At 43.3% G+C, this 16,794-nt stretch overlaps 1 protein-coding gene across 3 annotated transcripts in view; it reads right to left on the reverse strand.

The window, feature by feature from the left end:
- The window catches only part of NRBP1 (nuclear receptor binding protein 1), a 44,190-nt gene that overhangs the window by 16,554 nt on the left and 10,842 nt on the right, over positions 1 to 16,794 (reverse strand). For 2 of the 3 annotated variants that reach the window (XM_075086297.1, XM_075086296.1), the window contains exons 3-7: positions 11,130 to 11,252; positions 10,636 to 10,737; positions 10,453 to 10,542; positions 9,915 to 9,955; positions 8,563 to 8,657 (exon numbers count right to left, since the gene is read on the reverse strand). In XM_075086297.1, the coding sequence (XP_074942398.1) occupies positions 8,563 to 8,657; positions 9,915 to 9,955; positions 10,453 to 10,542; positions 10,636 to 10,737; positions 11,130 to 11,252 (451 nt within the window). Of the gene's footprint in view, positions 1 to 8,562; positions 8,658 to 9,914; positions 9,956 to 10,452; positions 10,543 to 10,635; positions 10,738 to 11,129; positions 11,253 to 12,234; positions 12,336 to 16,794 lie in introns of those variants that run through there. The other variant, XM_075086298.1, reaches the window with a different exon arrangement.

Raw genomic sequence — 16,794 nt, forward strand, 5'->3', positions numbered from 1 at the left:
CCCAATAAATGCTGGTACGTGAGGTTATTCCTGCCCAGCTGCAGCACTTCACATTACCCCTTGCTGAACCAAGAGACTCCTTTCTACTTAAATTTCCAGCCAGTCCAAGTCCCTCTGAACGGCAGCACACCCATCTGGGGTACCACCCCTCCTCCCAGTTTTGTATCATCTGTGAACTTGCTGAGGGTACACGCTGTCCATCATCCATATCATTGATGATGTTAAACAGCACGAGCCCCAGTGTTTACCCTGGGTATACCACTAGCGATGTACCTCCAACTAGACTTTGTCAAGCTGATCACAACCCTCTGCGCCTGGATGTTCAGCTGGTTTTCAATCCACTGCACTGTTCGCTTATTTAACCCAAACTCTGTCCCCTCATCCATGAAGTCAAGGTAAACAACACCCATTGCTGTCCCCTGTCTACCAAGCCAGTCACCTCATTGCAGAGGGCTGTCAAGTTTAAGAACAATTTCCCCTTCATAAATCCACTCTGACTCCTGATCAGTCTTGTCTGTCTTGTGTTTGGAAATAGTTTTCAGGATTAGTCGCTCCATCAATTTCCCAGGGACTGAGGTGAGGCTGACCAGCCTGTGATTCCCCAGATCTCCCTTCCTGAAGATAGGAATGACATTTGCTCTCTTTCAGTCTTCAAGAACATCTCCCATTCTCCAGGACTTTTCAAAGATAACCAATAGTGGCCTTAGAATGGCATGAGCCAGCTCCCTCAGCACTTGTGGGTACATCCCATCAGGCCCCATGGACCTAGGTATGTCCAATCCCTTTTTAAGTGTTTCCTAACCTGACCTTCCTCCACCAAGGAAAAGTCTTAATTGCTCTAGACTTTCCCCCTGGTCTCAGGGGCCCGGGACTCCTGAAGGCCAGCCTTAGCAGAAAAGACTGAGGCAAAGGCAGCAGTGAACACCTTGGCCTTTTTTGTGTCCCTTGTCACCAAGGCCCCCACCCTAATTAACAGAGGGCCAACATTTTCCTTAGCCTTCCTGTTGCTGTTTACTTGTAGAATTCTTGCTTGCTGCCCTTCACATCCATTGCCAGATTCAACCCCAGATGGGCTTGGCTTTCCTAACCCATGCTCACATGACTGGACAGCATCTCTATACTCCTCCTGTGTCAACTGCCTCTGCTTCTACAGAAAAATTTTCACATAAAATTCCAAATAAAACTCTTCAGCAATGAGGGAGAATGCTAAGCATTTCATCCTGGATGCTAAGTTTTTATTCAAGTGATCTTTCAAGAACTGGCATGAAGGAGCCTTCTAAAATGCTAATGTTCCATATGCCTTCAATCAAAAGACCCCAAAAGGAGGAAAGATACTCAACTGCTGTACTAATACGAAAATGGTAAGTGAAGACCTGGCTGACTATAAGACATGTCCCCTGATACAGCCTGGAAATACACATAAAGGCAGAGAAAAAACACAATCCAGCAGAACTGAAGCAGCAGGCACCTTCGATGCAATACAAAAAGAATAAATTTGACCACAGAAAGGGAAAGTTCTCATAACCTGGAGCACTGAACTGGTAAATCAAAGCCTTTTTAGAAGAACCTATTTAATTGAAAATGACAACCAATCTAGTAGATAGTTGTTTTCTGGTATTTTCCTAAATGAGATGACCCACAGGAGCACGAAGAAGGTGTACTGAGCAAGGAAGGCAAGCACATGAAGCAAGAGCAAGCTTTTAAACCTTCTGCAAAATAAAAACGAGAGTTTATTACCATCATGGCATAGCAGGAGGTAAACCTGTTAAGTATGCATTCCACTTTGTGACTTTGCAACAAAGCCACCAAAAGGCACCAATTCTTACCACTAAACCTGACTATTTTAAAAAAATAAATAAATGAAAGCCAACACCCTCCCCTCAAATGCACACACTAAATCATAACATGCACACACACATTCAGCCAGGTGCTAGCTGCAGTTTCAAAAACTAACTACAGCAATTAGAAGCCCACTGATTGTCATTTACCTACAGCTGCTCCTCCTGCCTTGAGGTGTGTGCTTCTCTACAAAAATCAAGGCAGGTGTCTGGTAACCATTTTTCCCACTCTAATAATCATAACAGCAGCCAGATGATGAGATGCCGGCAAATATATTAAAATTAGAAATTAACCTCATGCTATTCCACCCAGTTTGTTCAACAGAGTTTCTCAAGAACAATCCAAATCTGAAGAATCTTCACTTTATGAGAGGCTTTTACACCACTGGGAGTCTTGAAGACAACACAGGCCAAGGTGGGACAAAGCCTTTAAAAATAAAAGGAAAAAAAAAAACAACCCACAACACGAACACACCACCCAACAAAACCCTGCATACCTCCTCGGACTTTCTGTGCATTCTGGGCAAAGAGAGTTCCCCTCAAAACTATTCATCTGCCAGATCTCATTCCTAGCAGCACCTGTAGTCAGAGACAAACCTGTTCCTCTGCTTCTGAGAGTTTGCCTTAGTTTTGTCAAGTTTCTAAGCAACTGCAAATGTGTGGCTTGGTAGAGGACGTGCTCAACTCTACACATAAGACTGCACGGCTAGAAGCTAAACAACATAAATTCATGTTAAATCTTCCTAAATTAATGGGTGAAAAGTTTTTCCATTTTTATGATAGATTTTTCTATGTCTGCTGATTTCAAATGTCCATTATTTTTTCTCTAAACCACATTTGCCTTAGTTAAAAATAAAAAAAAAGCCAGATCCAAGATATCCCGGTCACCCCTTTTATTTCTACATCACCTACTAGGTGTCTCAGGTGTCTGTTAAGGATTTGAAAAACAGTGTAACAAGTCTTTAAACATAAGGTAACAAAATCCAGAAGAGTGAAGTAATGACTAAAATAAGATTAATTATGAACCCATGTCACTCACAACCTTATTAGCTCAATGCTCAAGCAAAAACGGGAGCCTTACATCCTGCATTTAGTGTTTTCAAACCCAAATCACTGTTCAAGATCTAAGGATTAAACAATTTCCAGCTCTCATATGAACAGAACAGCACTGTTGTGTCAATATGTAAAAACAAGTTCTCAAGAAACCAGCCAAGAAAGCTCAGTATTTCAAGGCCATCTGATGCTGTTTCAGCACAAGTGAGATACCACAGCATCTCCTTAAGCCTGAAGACCACTGGCAGAGGCCTTTTTCCTGCCTTGCTAGAACGAGGGCCTTTTGTTCTGCTTGCAGCGGTGACTTGATTTCTGAGAAATGGCTTGCTAGTCTTAAACCTTGTTACCATTAGCATGATTGAAGCCATGCTGAAGCCTGGGCTCAGTCACGTTCCCACTCTGCGGGATTGTTCCTGGACCATCTATCTGCTGCCAGTGTGCCACCTCACCTCTTCCAGCCCGCAAAGGCAGCCTGCAGCACGTGACTGCCACAGCCTGACTTGCCCAGCTTGCAGAACTCTGGTAAACAAGCCATCCCCAAGGAAATCTGCCCACTTAATGCCACAAGCCCTGACTACATCAACTTCCCCCTCAGCTGTGTAAGATCCCAGATTTAGCTTTTTGAGAGTGCCTCTGCTCGGCTCGCGATGCAGTACAGCATGCCACATCATCTTCCTGCAAACACTGTTAACGCATAGAGCCGATTTGGACAGGCCCTTCCCTTTCCACCACTTCCAGCTGACAGTTGGTAGGTTCCCAACTCAGTAGAAACAAACTCTAACCTTCAAGAACAACCCTGATGGCAAAAAATAAAATGAATAGTTATTTTAAATGTAAACACAGCGTGCTATTTAGTAGGGTTACACACTGCAGCACTCAAATCCTTTTCTAGTCCCCACCAGCCCAACTCCCTCGTCATATGCACAAGTCTCCCCCAAAAACAGAGCTTTGTCTGGGGAAACAGAAGTAGTAAACCTTAATTCACAATTAGGGACTTGTTTGGGTGGGATGTCTCTCTGGCCATCAGGAGCCAGACACATTCACCGAAACATTCATCTTAAAAACAAAACGACTAAGGAGTTAAAGCTACAAGCAAGCAATCTGATAGTCAAGCACAAAACAAAGGCTAGTCCAGGTCTGGTGTCCAGCCAAGTCTAGCAGAGCAGTAGCAGGAAAGAGCCTAATATATATGGAAAGTTCAGCTGGGAAGAGCTGAGAACAATGCATCCGCTTGGCTTGACATGCGGGAGCTGGCATGCACTAGGGTCCGTGGAGTAGCACGCTCTAAGAACAAGGAAAGGAAGAGAACTAACAACCAGGAGACTTCACAAAGGGCAGTGCTCCCTCTCTATAAGGCTTTGGCTGGGAGCACAAGGAACGGTTTGCATCCCAGCGCTGAACACAAGGTCTCAAAGTAGGATGCACCTAAGCCAAACAGTTTTATATACCAGCCTTATAGCAAGGGAACCCTGTATAAATAAAGTGTGTATGTTTGTGTGTGTTACAAATATAGATATACACACACACATATATATAAATATATATACACACACACAAATAAAATCATGTACATTACATATACAGTGGCAGTCACATCACAGGAGCGGAGAAGTTTGCTCACCATTAGCAAATATCCTATGAAAGACTGTTGGTAACAGAGCAGCCCGTAAGCGGGAAGTAAAACAAGATAGAAGTCAATGAGTTGATGAAATAGCAAGCACTTAACATCGACAGAGACAGCTAGGTCAGAATCATGGCAGAACATAGACAAGACTGAGAATCTGGCCTGCCTCCAGTCACCTTTTAAAACAAAATAAATTTACATAAGGAACATTAGTGTTTCTAATTGAGAACCACACTGGGCAAGGGAGACAAGACACCCCTGACCAAACAGAATTAGTAGATTACAGCCAACTCTGAGGCTAAGAAGCTGGAAATCCTGTTCTGTCTCTGAGTGCCCTACAGTCCCTTAGCAACCCCTTCAGCAGACAACTACCTTTCTCTACATCCCAGCACCCTTTCCTAGGCGTGGATCTTGGCAACAGAGCCCATACTTACATACCTGGCCACATCATTTAATAGCAGAGTTAATGCCAAGTAAGACTCAGTCTCCTGGCGCTTTGGCCTGGAACTGAAAAGAGACTCTGGACAGCCTGCAGTTAAATATATAATGAATCCTAGAGGTCAGATATGTTGAAGACAGGGAAGTATATGCATCAGCCGAGTGCCTGGAGGCACTATTGGGAAATATACTAGCACAACACTAAGCTTCCTCCTACGTTCTACTGGAAGTCTCACTCAGCACCACATTAATACATGACCTTGTCTCAGGGGCACAAGACGACATCCAGGACACTCCAGTTTGAAGCCTCAGTTCTGTTGGGGCACTCTAAGCGCTGCCCAGAAGGATTTTTAATTCAAAACCATCACCTCTTTCCACCTGCAGCTGGTTCTTACACTCCCAATGAGAATTGCAAGAAACATCTCCCAACACTGCTTAACACAAGCAAGCAGCATCATCAAACCCCCTGTTCTCCTTTGTGCTCGGAGTAACTTCAACGTGCCACAGTAAAACATCTCACAACACGCTCCCTTCGCAGGCCCACTTGTTAGACAATACAGATATGCACAAATGCAACATAGCGTTGCATTTGGATCCTGTGGAAGAGTACACAGAAAACAACTTGGACCTCTCAAGGAATGTTTTCATCTGACCACAACTCTAGAAATCAGCTGGAACGTTCCAGTCTCTGGGAACACTAGCAGCAAGTTTAAGAACTGTAGGTGTCTTTCCTATCCTCATAACAAGTTCTCCAAAGCATTTGATACTTTTCTTCCTTAAGTCTATTAACCCTGCACTTTATGGCACTAAAAAAGTTGGTAAATTAATAGATTACGGGTGGCTTTTGCATTTATGCAGTACGAGAAATCCGCCTTCCTTCCCACTCCCTTTTTCTTCCACAGATGACCCCCAGTATATAAATATTTCATCCCTCTTCTCAAAATTCAATGCAATAGTAACAGCAACACCCTACTACTAAATTAATCTATTTTCTTCCTGCAGTGCACAGGTGGCTCTAGGAAAAAATAAAAAGACAAAAAACCCTGATCCAGAATTACACACAGAACAAGAAAAACAGCAGTCAGTCCTGCTAGTGCATGGGCTTCTGCAGTCTGAAGTAGCAGCAAGAAGCGATAGGCGAAAGGGCTGTTCCCACACCCAAACAGGTGTTACAGGAGCAAGTACCAGCCATTTCCCATGCAGCGCAAGTCACAGGCACTACTCTTCTAGTACTTCCTCACCTAGCAGACAGAAGGATGTTTTGCAGAACCCACTAGCAGCTTCCCTTCCCCAGATTTTTGCCCCACATTCAGCAAGTATTCTCTTTTGCTTAAAGGGAAGTGGAGCTTTCAGGAGCGTAGCCCAGAATGGTGCCAGGGACAAAGACAGCATCAAAGAGATCATAGTGCGCTGAATCATTGTTCCCCTTAAATCCATGAGAATTACTGCCCCACTTCTTTTAAGTAAACACAGGAAAGTTTTCAGTTCTTACAGCTGGCTGGTATCTAAGTTCATGAAGCAATAAACATGGGCCTAACATTGTCAGTGACACCAAAGCAACTATCGGTCTAGAGCCTGAACATGAAAATAGCCTGTCTGACTACTGCACAGTCAGCAGTACTAGAGAATCTCAAGCTCAAATACATCCAGCAGTTCTGATGACACAGTTTTGGCTTTCTTAGTTGGGTGAGCACTACAAGAATAAGAATACGTTCTGCAATACTGGCAACTAATTCCAGCTGCACTGGAGCCATAGCTTTCACATCTGGAGGATTCCTCTTATGACCACAAGTCTACTCATGCTCACTTCCTCTTTCATTTAAGAAAGGACCACAATCTCCCAGAAAAATCACATCACTTGTGAACACAACATGAGCAAGGCAGCCTACAGCTGTGGAGCAGAAGAAAGTTTGCTCAGGAGCAACTGCAATTAAGCACTGCTCCCGCACAGTCACACTGCCAGCACGTGTCCTCTTCAGGACTACCAAGGAATCTTGCTGAGGATACAGTTGTTATAGCACTCAGACACCTGCTACTCTTTGAAAGAGCACATCAGTCTAATTGCCTCTGTCCATCCCACCGTGCCTAACAGAAGCAGAGCTCTATGGAGTTGGAGGGAGCAGGCAAAGGTGTAACTGTTGAGGCAACTGTTTGTGACCCACACTCAGAGAGCCACCCTTCTTGTAGACAGCCTCTGAATGCTCTTGAGAATGTAATGTCTGCTGATAGGCAGAACCTCCCTCTAGTAAAAAGCCACGGCTCTAGATACCAACCTCAAGTGGTTTGTTTTTACAAAGTGCCAGCCACCAATCAGAAAGATTGCAGCTGTATAATGCTTCTAAACTAAACTAGAAAGAGAAGGATCTCTTAGGTACTCAAGTCGACAGTACACTTCCCATAAGTGGCCTGAAACGAATGCCAGGGAGTCAGTTGCATTTGCCAGCGTACAGGTATCTGAGGTACACAACTCTTGGAAATTCCTCCCACCTGGTGAAAGTCAGGGAAAGGTAATAAAGTGAACCCCGTGATGTCACCACCCTGTATGAAGAGTTTACAGGCAGATAGAGAACTGAGTTTTCCCTCTGCCATGACCCAGTCTCCCTGGCTACAAGCAGGTATCAGGTTTGTTACAGAGAACAGAGACCCCAATTCTGGAACAGAGACAATACGAGAGTTCTTTGATGGAGAGAAAAGCCACAGAGGTCTGCAGTTTATTAAGAGAGGCTATTTTTAGATGCCAGGCAAAGCAGAGCATTCTTTCCTGTACACTGTCAACATCAAACCAAGAATTCACACAGACAAAAGCCTATAGGATGGCAAGTACACACTACTCAGGTTGGAGAATACTTGCAGAAGTTGGGCAACAGATAGCAAAGCTGTCACTTGAAAGGGTATGTCAAGGTACAATATAATGCATCCTGACTGCAGACAGATTTTGAGACACAGGAATAGCAAAGGTGAAAAACAACAGAGTATGTAAGGATGCACTGCACCGCCACCACACTGCTTGCTTATGAAATAAAACATTTCAGCACAGATGGCTGCCTGAACAGGGCATGTCTTTGCCAAAGAGGCCCAAGACAAGCTATCGCCTTGAAGTGCAGGCCAGAGTTAGTGATGCCTGCACTTGGCACAGGGGTGCCAAGACAAGCAGTTTGCTGCAGCCAGAGTCTATAACCTTGATTATAAAAGTTGGTTGCTATAAGAAGCACTCGTAGGCTCAGTGGACACAGCTCTCAAAGCTTCTCAACACTGGGGAGAGAAGTCTGTGTGTACTAACATGCAAAAGACTGCAAAGCAGATGAATTCAAGGATACCATGCATACAAAACTTGAAACTTTCAGCATCATTTCTCAGGACAGTCCCTTGAGATCAAAAACTGCGGAAGAGACTAACAAGGGAAACAGTATCCAGCATCAGCCCTTCCCGTGCCTGCAGGTGGTTCAAACAAGAGTGACTTCACTACTAGTATCAGGCCCATTGATGTGGAGATGGAGGAACAGGGGTCAATACATGCCTATCATTCCAGATAACCGTGAAAGGATTAGATGCTGCCTTCTGTTTGAGCAGTTTGTCTCATAGGCAATGGTGACCTCCAACAAGCCTTACCTGACCCAATTTTGATCAGTCCGTTGTGCTGAATGAAGATGGTGTCGCAGGTCAGGTTACCATGGATGATTGGGGGATCACAGGAGTGGAGGTAGCTAGAGATTCAGAACAGAGCACCGGTCAGGAGGCTGTCGAGGCTGAGGCCAGGAATCCCTGCCTTCATCCCTTCCCTGCCTCAAGCAACATCAGAGAGAACAGGAGAGCAAAGGGCACATGCCAGGAATTTACAATAGCAGGGAGGTACAATTAAGTGACTGTACATCAGCCTCTAGGCTAGGAGAGAATAATGAAAATTAAGCAATTGTCTCTAACAACCTCCAGAACCTCCAAAACACAGGGGGGAAAAGAAAGCTTATCTTATCCGTTCCCAAGAAACCCAAGGTACCAGGGGTAAAGAAACTCTCTTCCATCCCAATACTGCTACTTGGGTGCCAAAAGGGTTTCAATTTTATACCAGAAATATCAGAGCCTTATTCTGGCCCTACTCACAGGTCTTCAAAAAGGCACTCAGCACTGTACAAACATGATTGGTCATGTTTTCCAGCAGGCACAAATAAAGCTTTTCAGTGCTGGGGTCCCAGGTACATTTGAGGCTACCTACTTTTGCACCTTGCTCTGCTTGGTTTGAAGTTAGCAGCTAGCACAAAAAAGGACTGTCAGCTCCCAAAAGCTTATTAGAACCCCACTTCTTCATCAACAGCTATATTTAGCCAAATGGCAACAGCATTTTCTCTCTGGAGTGGCAGTCTTGCTCTGACATCTGGATTATTGTTTTTCCAAGGATGGCTGCAGAAAATCTGCATCATCAAGAAATGTATAGGTCCACATACATTTCTAACAATATCACACCACAATAATTATGAACCTACATTAACAATTATGCACGCTACAAGGGCTGCAGCCTGCCAAGACTAAGAAAATTATCTTCACTCCTTTCACGTGGAATTTGATTGCTTTGAGACTTTTTTGCAACATCATCTTGGCCATGGTTAGATCCAGGTTATAAAGTTGGATGCTCTTGAGAAGTTCCTGATGCTCAACTCCCACACTCACTATCATGTCAGTCGCAACTGTTGGGATCTAAAACCTACATTGCACCTGTTTCTCTGTTTTAGAGGCTTCAATATCGTCTAACTGAAGACCCTGGAATAGTTATAGGAAGTGCAGCTGGCACTCTGCAGACCGTGACTGGGACAAGAATCAGGCTGGGTGACTGAAAGTGCTCTGCAGGATCCATTCCATGAAGCTTGCTAACGTTCGGCAACACGTGTGTTTAAAGCTTTTAATATTCTAGCACAAGAGAGGTTACACCGCAGCAGATGGCTAGACCACAAGATCAGTAACTCACATACCTGAGAGCAGAGAGGATCTGGGTACACCATCGCTTCCAGGCCTACAGACACAGGAGCAAAAAGGATAGAAATCATTCAAGGAAGAGGAAATAATCCATAGTTCTGTGGTTTATAGCCCCATTCATATGCTCCATTCTGTGGCTTTTACCCAGTACAGGTGTGCAGGAAGTAAGAACTTAGAGGATCAATACTCTCATGCTCCGTTTAGTTTCTACATATTTGTATGTGTCAAGAAACAGACCTGCCCTCCTAACTCCTCTCATGCCCAGATGTCTTCCCTCTTTCCTGTATGCACACATGGAAGGGGACGTGCCTATCACACCATACATATGAAGCTGCAGAACTACTGGAACCAAGGCAAACAGCACAGAACAGCTGTCCAAGACAGCCTGCAACTAAATTAGTTTGCAGTAATAAAAAGGAATTGCAGCCACATGTTATCAGCGGTTTGCCTTCTCATCAGGATCCTCTGCTGGAAGGGCCTTCTAGAGGCTGATGGCACTAAGTGAAAATAGACATACATGGAAAAAAGAGTTACCTTTTCATTCATAGTTTTGTGGTTTTTCTTTGTCTTCTTCAGGAACTGTTTCAAGCTCCCTGAAGACATATATTCAGTGATGAAGATCACCTGCAGGGGCAGTAAGAAACATTACCCTCTGCTTCACTAATTACCTATAGGACATAGAGTGAGAAAACCCAACAGACTGTTTTCTTTACTCACCCTGGCCTTATTCTCCTTCACATCAGCCCAGTATTTGTGAAACTTCACGATATTCAGATGTTCCAGCTGAATTAAGTTGTCAAACACTGCTTTGACTTTTTCCTTAACATCAGAAAGACAGACATGTTACATTAGAGACCACATCAGCCCACATCTTACTTTCCCCTTGGGTCTTGATCCCCTTAAACAACACTGTACACTTCAAGCTCCTATGCTAAGAACAAACAGCATCTGATTTCATCATACACAGCATCTCAGCTGAACATGGTTTGATCACCAAGACTAAATCAACACAAGAGCCCATGGAAATAGCACAACAACAGTTCTGCATCACATTTTCTGCACAGGCCGGGCTTAAGCTGAATTTGCTACGTTTGAGCAGCACAGCACTCCAAATCCAGCCAATAATCCATGTGAGAGATCACCCATACCTATAGCCCCACCCTGGTGCATTGTACACTTCCCACACCTTGTTGGGAAACACATCAACTTACTTCCTGAAGCTTAAAGTTCTTCCGTTCAGAAAACTGAACCTCATTCCAAACAACTTCCACACCTTCCTCTGTATCCATGGCCAGGTAGGCACTATCAATCCCTGGGACATTGCGCTGATTCACCTGTACGGGGAGGAAGGAAACAGATGTGAATTCTAAGCCAGCAAGACCAGAGCATTACCATGCATCCTTCATTTGAGTATTATGAACTTTCTCATTACTTTTAATAAAATGAGCGTTCCAGGACACGATCGTGCACATGTATTTCAGGAATGGGACATATCCAAATGCGAGTACACTGTAGGCCACATAAGCAGCAAGCCTTGGGCATATCTGTGGGAAAACTTCTTTTGCACAAAGGCTGTTTTGTTGCAAAAGCTGCCTTTTGGCAACAATACCTTATATTTTTATGTTTTATGATACTCATAGTTCATTTAACCACCACAAAAAAAACAAACCCTCCTACCATACAAAAGGGATATAAAAAAAGTCTGAGGAACACAGACACAACTTTCTGGGGAAATTTTCTGAAAGGTGATGAGACACAAAGCTCAAGAGAGGAAAGTGATACAAGCAGAGAGAAACAAAGGGAAAGCTGCAAGCTGGGAATAAATTTAGGAATGGATTACACAACTGACACAGCTACAATAATTTATTTAGTTAATAAATGCAAAAGTTAACCCAGCAGAAGTACATCCACACCTAATATTAAAGGCATAGATGAGCACTAAGAAAGCAACAAGGTAAGGGAAGAGGACCTGACAAAGCAAGAGTTTAAAGCCTAGCACAAGAATGGCTAGGGGTGTGGAAGTGCTTAATGCTAGAAGGCCCACATAGATACATGATGAACAACGTTCCCAGCAGCAACGTCTACCATTATATTTCCCTCATATGTCATGTTTCCTCACATGTTTTTCCTCAGATATGTAGTCACATCCAAAGATGTATATGGATTCCTTCCTCCAACATCTAGAGCATCTTGCTGCTCTGTAATGCCTTTTATAGGCTATTGCACAGGCATGCACAAGTTACAGTCATGGTTAAAGTGCTACTGCACCAGGCAACGTGCAGCGATAAAACTGGGTTCCTATCTCAAAGTACTTACAGGAAAGAAGAAAGGGGGTAGAATCATCGACCATGACTATTCACCATCAACTGGCCACATACCCAAGATCACTTCACCTTCAGCTGATCCAATCCTCCCCTTGAGGTAAAAGTTAATAGAGAGATTTGGCTAGCAAACCCAGACTCATCTTCCACTTATATTGCCTCAAAGTCCTGGCCATTTCACAGCTTTTCCTACTCATACTTGTCTCGCCTTCTCTTCCCCCACTAGGGACCCCATCAGCATCCTATTTGCTGGAAGCTTCTCGCCATATACAAGGACTCACTCAAAAATCCCTTTCCTCTGGGCAGCCACTTCTAACACAAAAAACTTACTCAATTTCAGCCACAGTGTTATGCTAATGAGAACGGACACAAATGTTCTGCCACCCATAAAACTTAAGTGAATTAAACACTATACTGTAGAAAATAACTACCGATAACACAATACTAACTAATAAAACTAAAGAGAAAGAAACCAGTTTCCAATGGACGGTGCTTTTAACTCTGGTAGACTAGGTACAGACTAAAAGCATCCAGCTGATCATACTGAAATGCAAAAAACCTAAGGCTTGTGTTTATAAAGAAATTCTGCTGTAGGAGGCAGGTACCACGAAGAACTTGTAGGTCACACTAACAATCAGCTAAATTTGAGCTCCTAATAATGCATAATGACAAGGCCTAACACAGAAATGCAACACGTAACACATAATTGTGAGCAGAGAAACAAGTCCATTGAGGTAATAAGTTTACTGGTGTACAATACCAACTCTTTCTATATAGCACTGATACCAACATCTAAATACCAGGCCACGCCTGTTACTTTTCATCATTACAGAAAGCTGAAAGAATGAAGATAATTAAGGACAGAACATTTATTCTTTCAAATTTTAGTATAAGAAATATTTTAGGGATGACAGTAGCATAAGGATGCCTGGTATGATTAATAAAGCTGAATGCCAAGTCTTTAACATAAGAAAAGTTTAAACAAGCCCCCAGTCAGCAGAAAGGCAGATATGTGTTAGTATTGTAGGGATGAGATAAAAGCTATGACTGCCAACACCCACTGGCCCATGCATCCCTCTGTATTCTCTTCTTTCATCATACTTGCTGCCTATTCAAAGGCCTTTTAGCTTTACCAGATTAATCAAGTCCTCAGGTACTGACAAATACTCATAATCTGCCCTGATAATGCAGCCAGTAGATGTGGATTTATCGTATCTTCTCCCATTTCTGGGCAAGTTTACCAAATGTAAATAATTTCCATGACTCATAGGGAATATTCCAGGGCACCAGATATGACTCAAGACACCAAACCCATCTGACATCACTGATGGTAATTCCCAGTTCAAGAGGAGATTCAACAGCTTGGGCAGAAGAGTAAAAGGGGAAAAATGCAGACAGACAACTGAAGAGGTGACAGCAAATCTCTCCTTTTTTCACGTTACCAAATCACTGCTCCACATCCCTCTTCATGCTCAGCGAAGTGGAAGCATAAGCTCCCATGAAAGTGCGTTCTGGCACTTGCTCTGTACCTTCCTGAGAGCTACGTCCAGCCATTGGTGGCTGATCGATGGCTGTAAGCTTAACAGGTCACAATTCAGAAGCAATGTGGCAGTTAATACTATTGTAAGCACAGGTAGTTGTAGGAATGTAAATTTCAACTTCACAAAACTGACTGAACAAGGGGAAATAAAAATGGCAAGTTCAAAACGCTGACTTCCGTGCCTTGCCTTGAAGGTTAAGAAGCGCAACCGGCAGCATCCGTAGCCTAGTACACCCATGCCCTGAAGAGACAACAGAAGTACTGCTCTTGCCCTGAAGAGTGCTCATGACATGGGCATCAGCACAGAATGAAGATGATGCAGGTTGTCTCCTTACTTTGCCCTAACGCCCTGCAAGCTTTGTCAAGTGATTTAAGATAATTTTAAATTGTTTAATTTTCAGCAGTCTTTTATGACCCAGACCAAAGACAACAAGCTGCCCATGAACTATGCTGATGACATGACAAAAGATTACTGGATCAAATAAAACACCCTGTGTTCCTAGGGATACTATATTACTCTGACACGTTTCTTTTCCAGATAGCCCACATAGACTAGGCAGCTTGTAAACTACGAAGGAAGACTTTTTTTAACTAAACTCAGTTTTGCAGGAATTTTTGAAGTAAGACAGAGGAAGAAGTTCCACAAACACAAAAAAAATATAGCAGAAATACTAATGTAGCTCTTTGTCCATATAAACAAAAGGTAAAGACACTCAAGAAGAATTTTAAGTTAATTTAAGTACTTAAAGGGGAGTGTGGGAAGGAGATATAAATGCCGTTACTTCAAAGCTTAACTTAGCTCTAAGGGAAAAAAGTCTGGAAGATGTATTTCCCTTAGGCAGGTTATTCCAATTGTCCAATGCATATTTCTTCCATAGCTCTCAAACATCTTGATACTTATCACTGAAAGGACACAGACGTTTGGAGAGACGTTCTGTAGTTCACATGATCCGTCAATTAAATTTAAAAAAAAATTACAGCCAAGCCACAAGTGTCAGTGATGATTTACAATCAAGAAAAAGAAAACTTATAAAAATTGGAAAAAACCCTCACAATAATTAGAATATTAGTACAGAATGAAACTGCACATTGAAGAACAGAGATCAGGAATGGCACCACGTTAGGCCAAACACTTAGGAAAAGCAGTGTGTCTGGTTAAGAGTAGCATGAACATGTTAAGAAGTTACCCTAGCCACTTGTTTTGGCCAGACAGAAAGATCAAAGCTCTGCTCAACCAGCTTGGCAAAAGCTGGAGAACAGAGATAATATACCTACAGAAGACAGTAGCTGGACCACAGAGGAACATTACTTCTCACTGAACTGCCGCAAAAGAAAAAAGTAGCATATTTACCAACAGAAAGAGGAAATAAAAGCAGCCATCTCAGAGGTTTGAAGCTAATCTAGCGTGAAACAAACAAAAAAAAAGAATGCAAGATCTACTGCAGTCAAAAGGGAAAAAAAAAAAATCCAACAGAACAAAGAAGCAAGCCTACTTCATGTTTTCATTGAACTGACAGGACTGGCCTTTGTAATTACATTCATGGTTATAAAATGCTTGAAAGGTGTTAATTCAAAAATAAAATTAAAATAACTAGTGTAATATAAGAATCTGACTGAAAAGAAATGTCAGTTATTACCATGCTATGCAAACCAATTCATACAGCAATCAAAAGTACAAGGAAAAGAAAATCTGACTATCACCAATGCAACGTTGGTTCTTCCAGCCAGCTACAGGCTGGAACAAGTAGTAAGATAAAATATATTAGCAATAAGTTTGTTTGTGTAACCAAACAAACAAATCTTGACCATTAAACACAGAGTTAGACGCCTACCGTGACTTGGAGCTTGCCCTCCCTTGTAATTTCACATGCAACAGCTCAGGAGATGCCACCCTGAGAAAGAAGCCACAACCAGACATACTTTTAAGCGCACACAGTAAGCGTCCCTGCTGGCCATACAACTGAACTACAAAGGGCAGAGCACAGCTCGGAGCCAGGAAACAGTTCAAGGAGCCCAGTTCCATCCTGTCAGCGAGAACAGCAACCGTTCAGTCAGAAAGGCAGTGGGTTTTGAACCACACCACCGTCACACAGACTGTAGCCCAGTGGCCATCCAGCCTCTCCGAAAGCATTTGACAGTTCTGGTTAAACAACATGCTGAGGGACAGGCTTCACTAAAAAATACGTGACAGATAACTCTCCATCCAGTACATTAGCAACTTAAAAGAAAGGATTGCAAGAGTCAAGTTGCTTTGAAGAGAAAGAGCACTGCTCTTGCTGTCCCACGGGGAGACATGCATCATTGCCATCCATTTAATGGATAACATAAACAAACATGTAAGTTGCCTGCTAGGAGCCCAAGGGGACGAATGCTTGGTTTCGTCAGGTGCTTTGAAACAAATGAGCAATCCAATGGAGTCAAAGAGAGTTCAATCTTACTGAGCTGCACTATGGAAGCAGGAAGAGGCAATAAATTCCTCATCCCTAACTCCCAAAGGGAAACAGGAACAGCACAGCAAAATAAGTAAGGGAGGAGGAAAAAAACCAATATCCCACCAAAAAAAAACCATTCTGATAGAAGGCCATTAGGAAGGTTATGGTAACTCACCAGTACCTCTAGATCTACTGTACTACTATCACTCCTGTACCATTCTCTACAACTGCCTGAGAGGGGCTGGAGTGAGGGGGGGGTTGGTCTCTGCTCCCAAGTCACCAGTGACAGGACGAGAGGAACCGACCCCAAGCTGCGTCAGGGGAGGTTTAGGTTGGATATGAGGGAAAATGCCTTCCTTGCCAGAGCGGTCAGGCCCTGGCACAGGCTGCCCAGAGAGGTGGGGGAGTCACCGTCCCTGGGGGGGTTCAAACACCGTGCAGACGTGGCACTGGGGGACATGGTTTAGGAGGCCTGGGGGTGTTGGGTTGGGAGTTGGACTTGATGATCCCGGAGGTCTTTTCCAACTTTAATGATTCTGTGATTCTACGATTATCAACACCCTCATCAAACATACAACACCAA

Source organism: Phalacrocorax aristotelis, chromosome 3, assembly GCF_949628215.1.
Source record: "Phalacrocorax aristotelis chromosome 3, bGulAri2.1, whole genome shotgun sequence".
Taxonomy (NCBI): domain Eukaryota; kingdom Metazoa; phylum Chordata; class Aves; order Suliformes; family Phalacrocoracidae; genus Phalacrocorax; species Phalacrocorax aristotelis.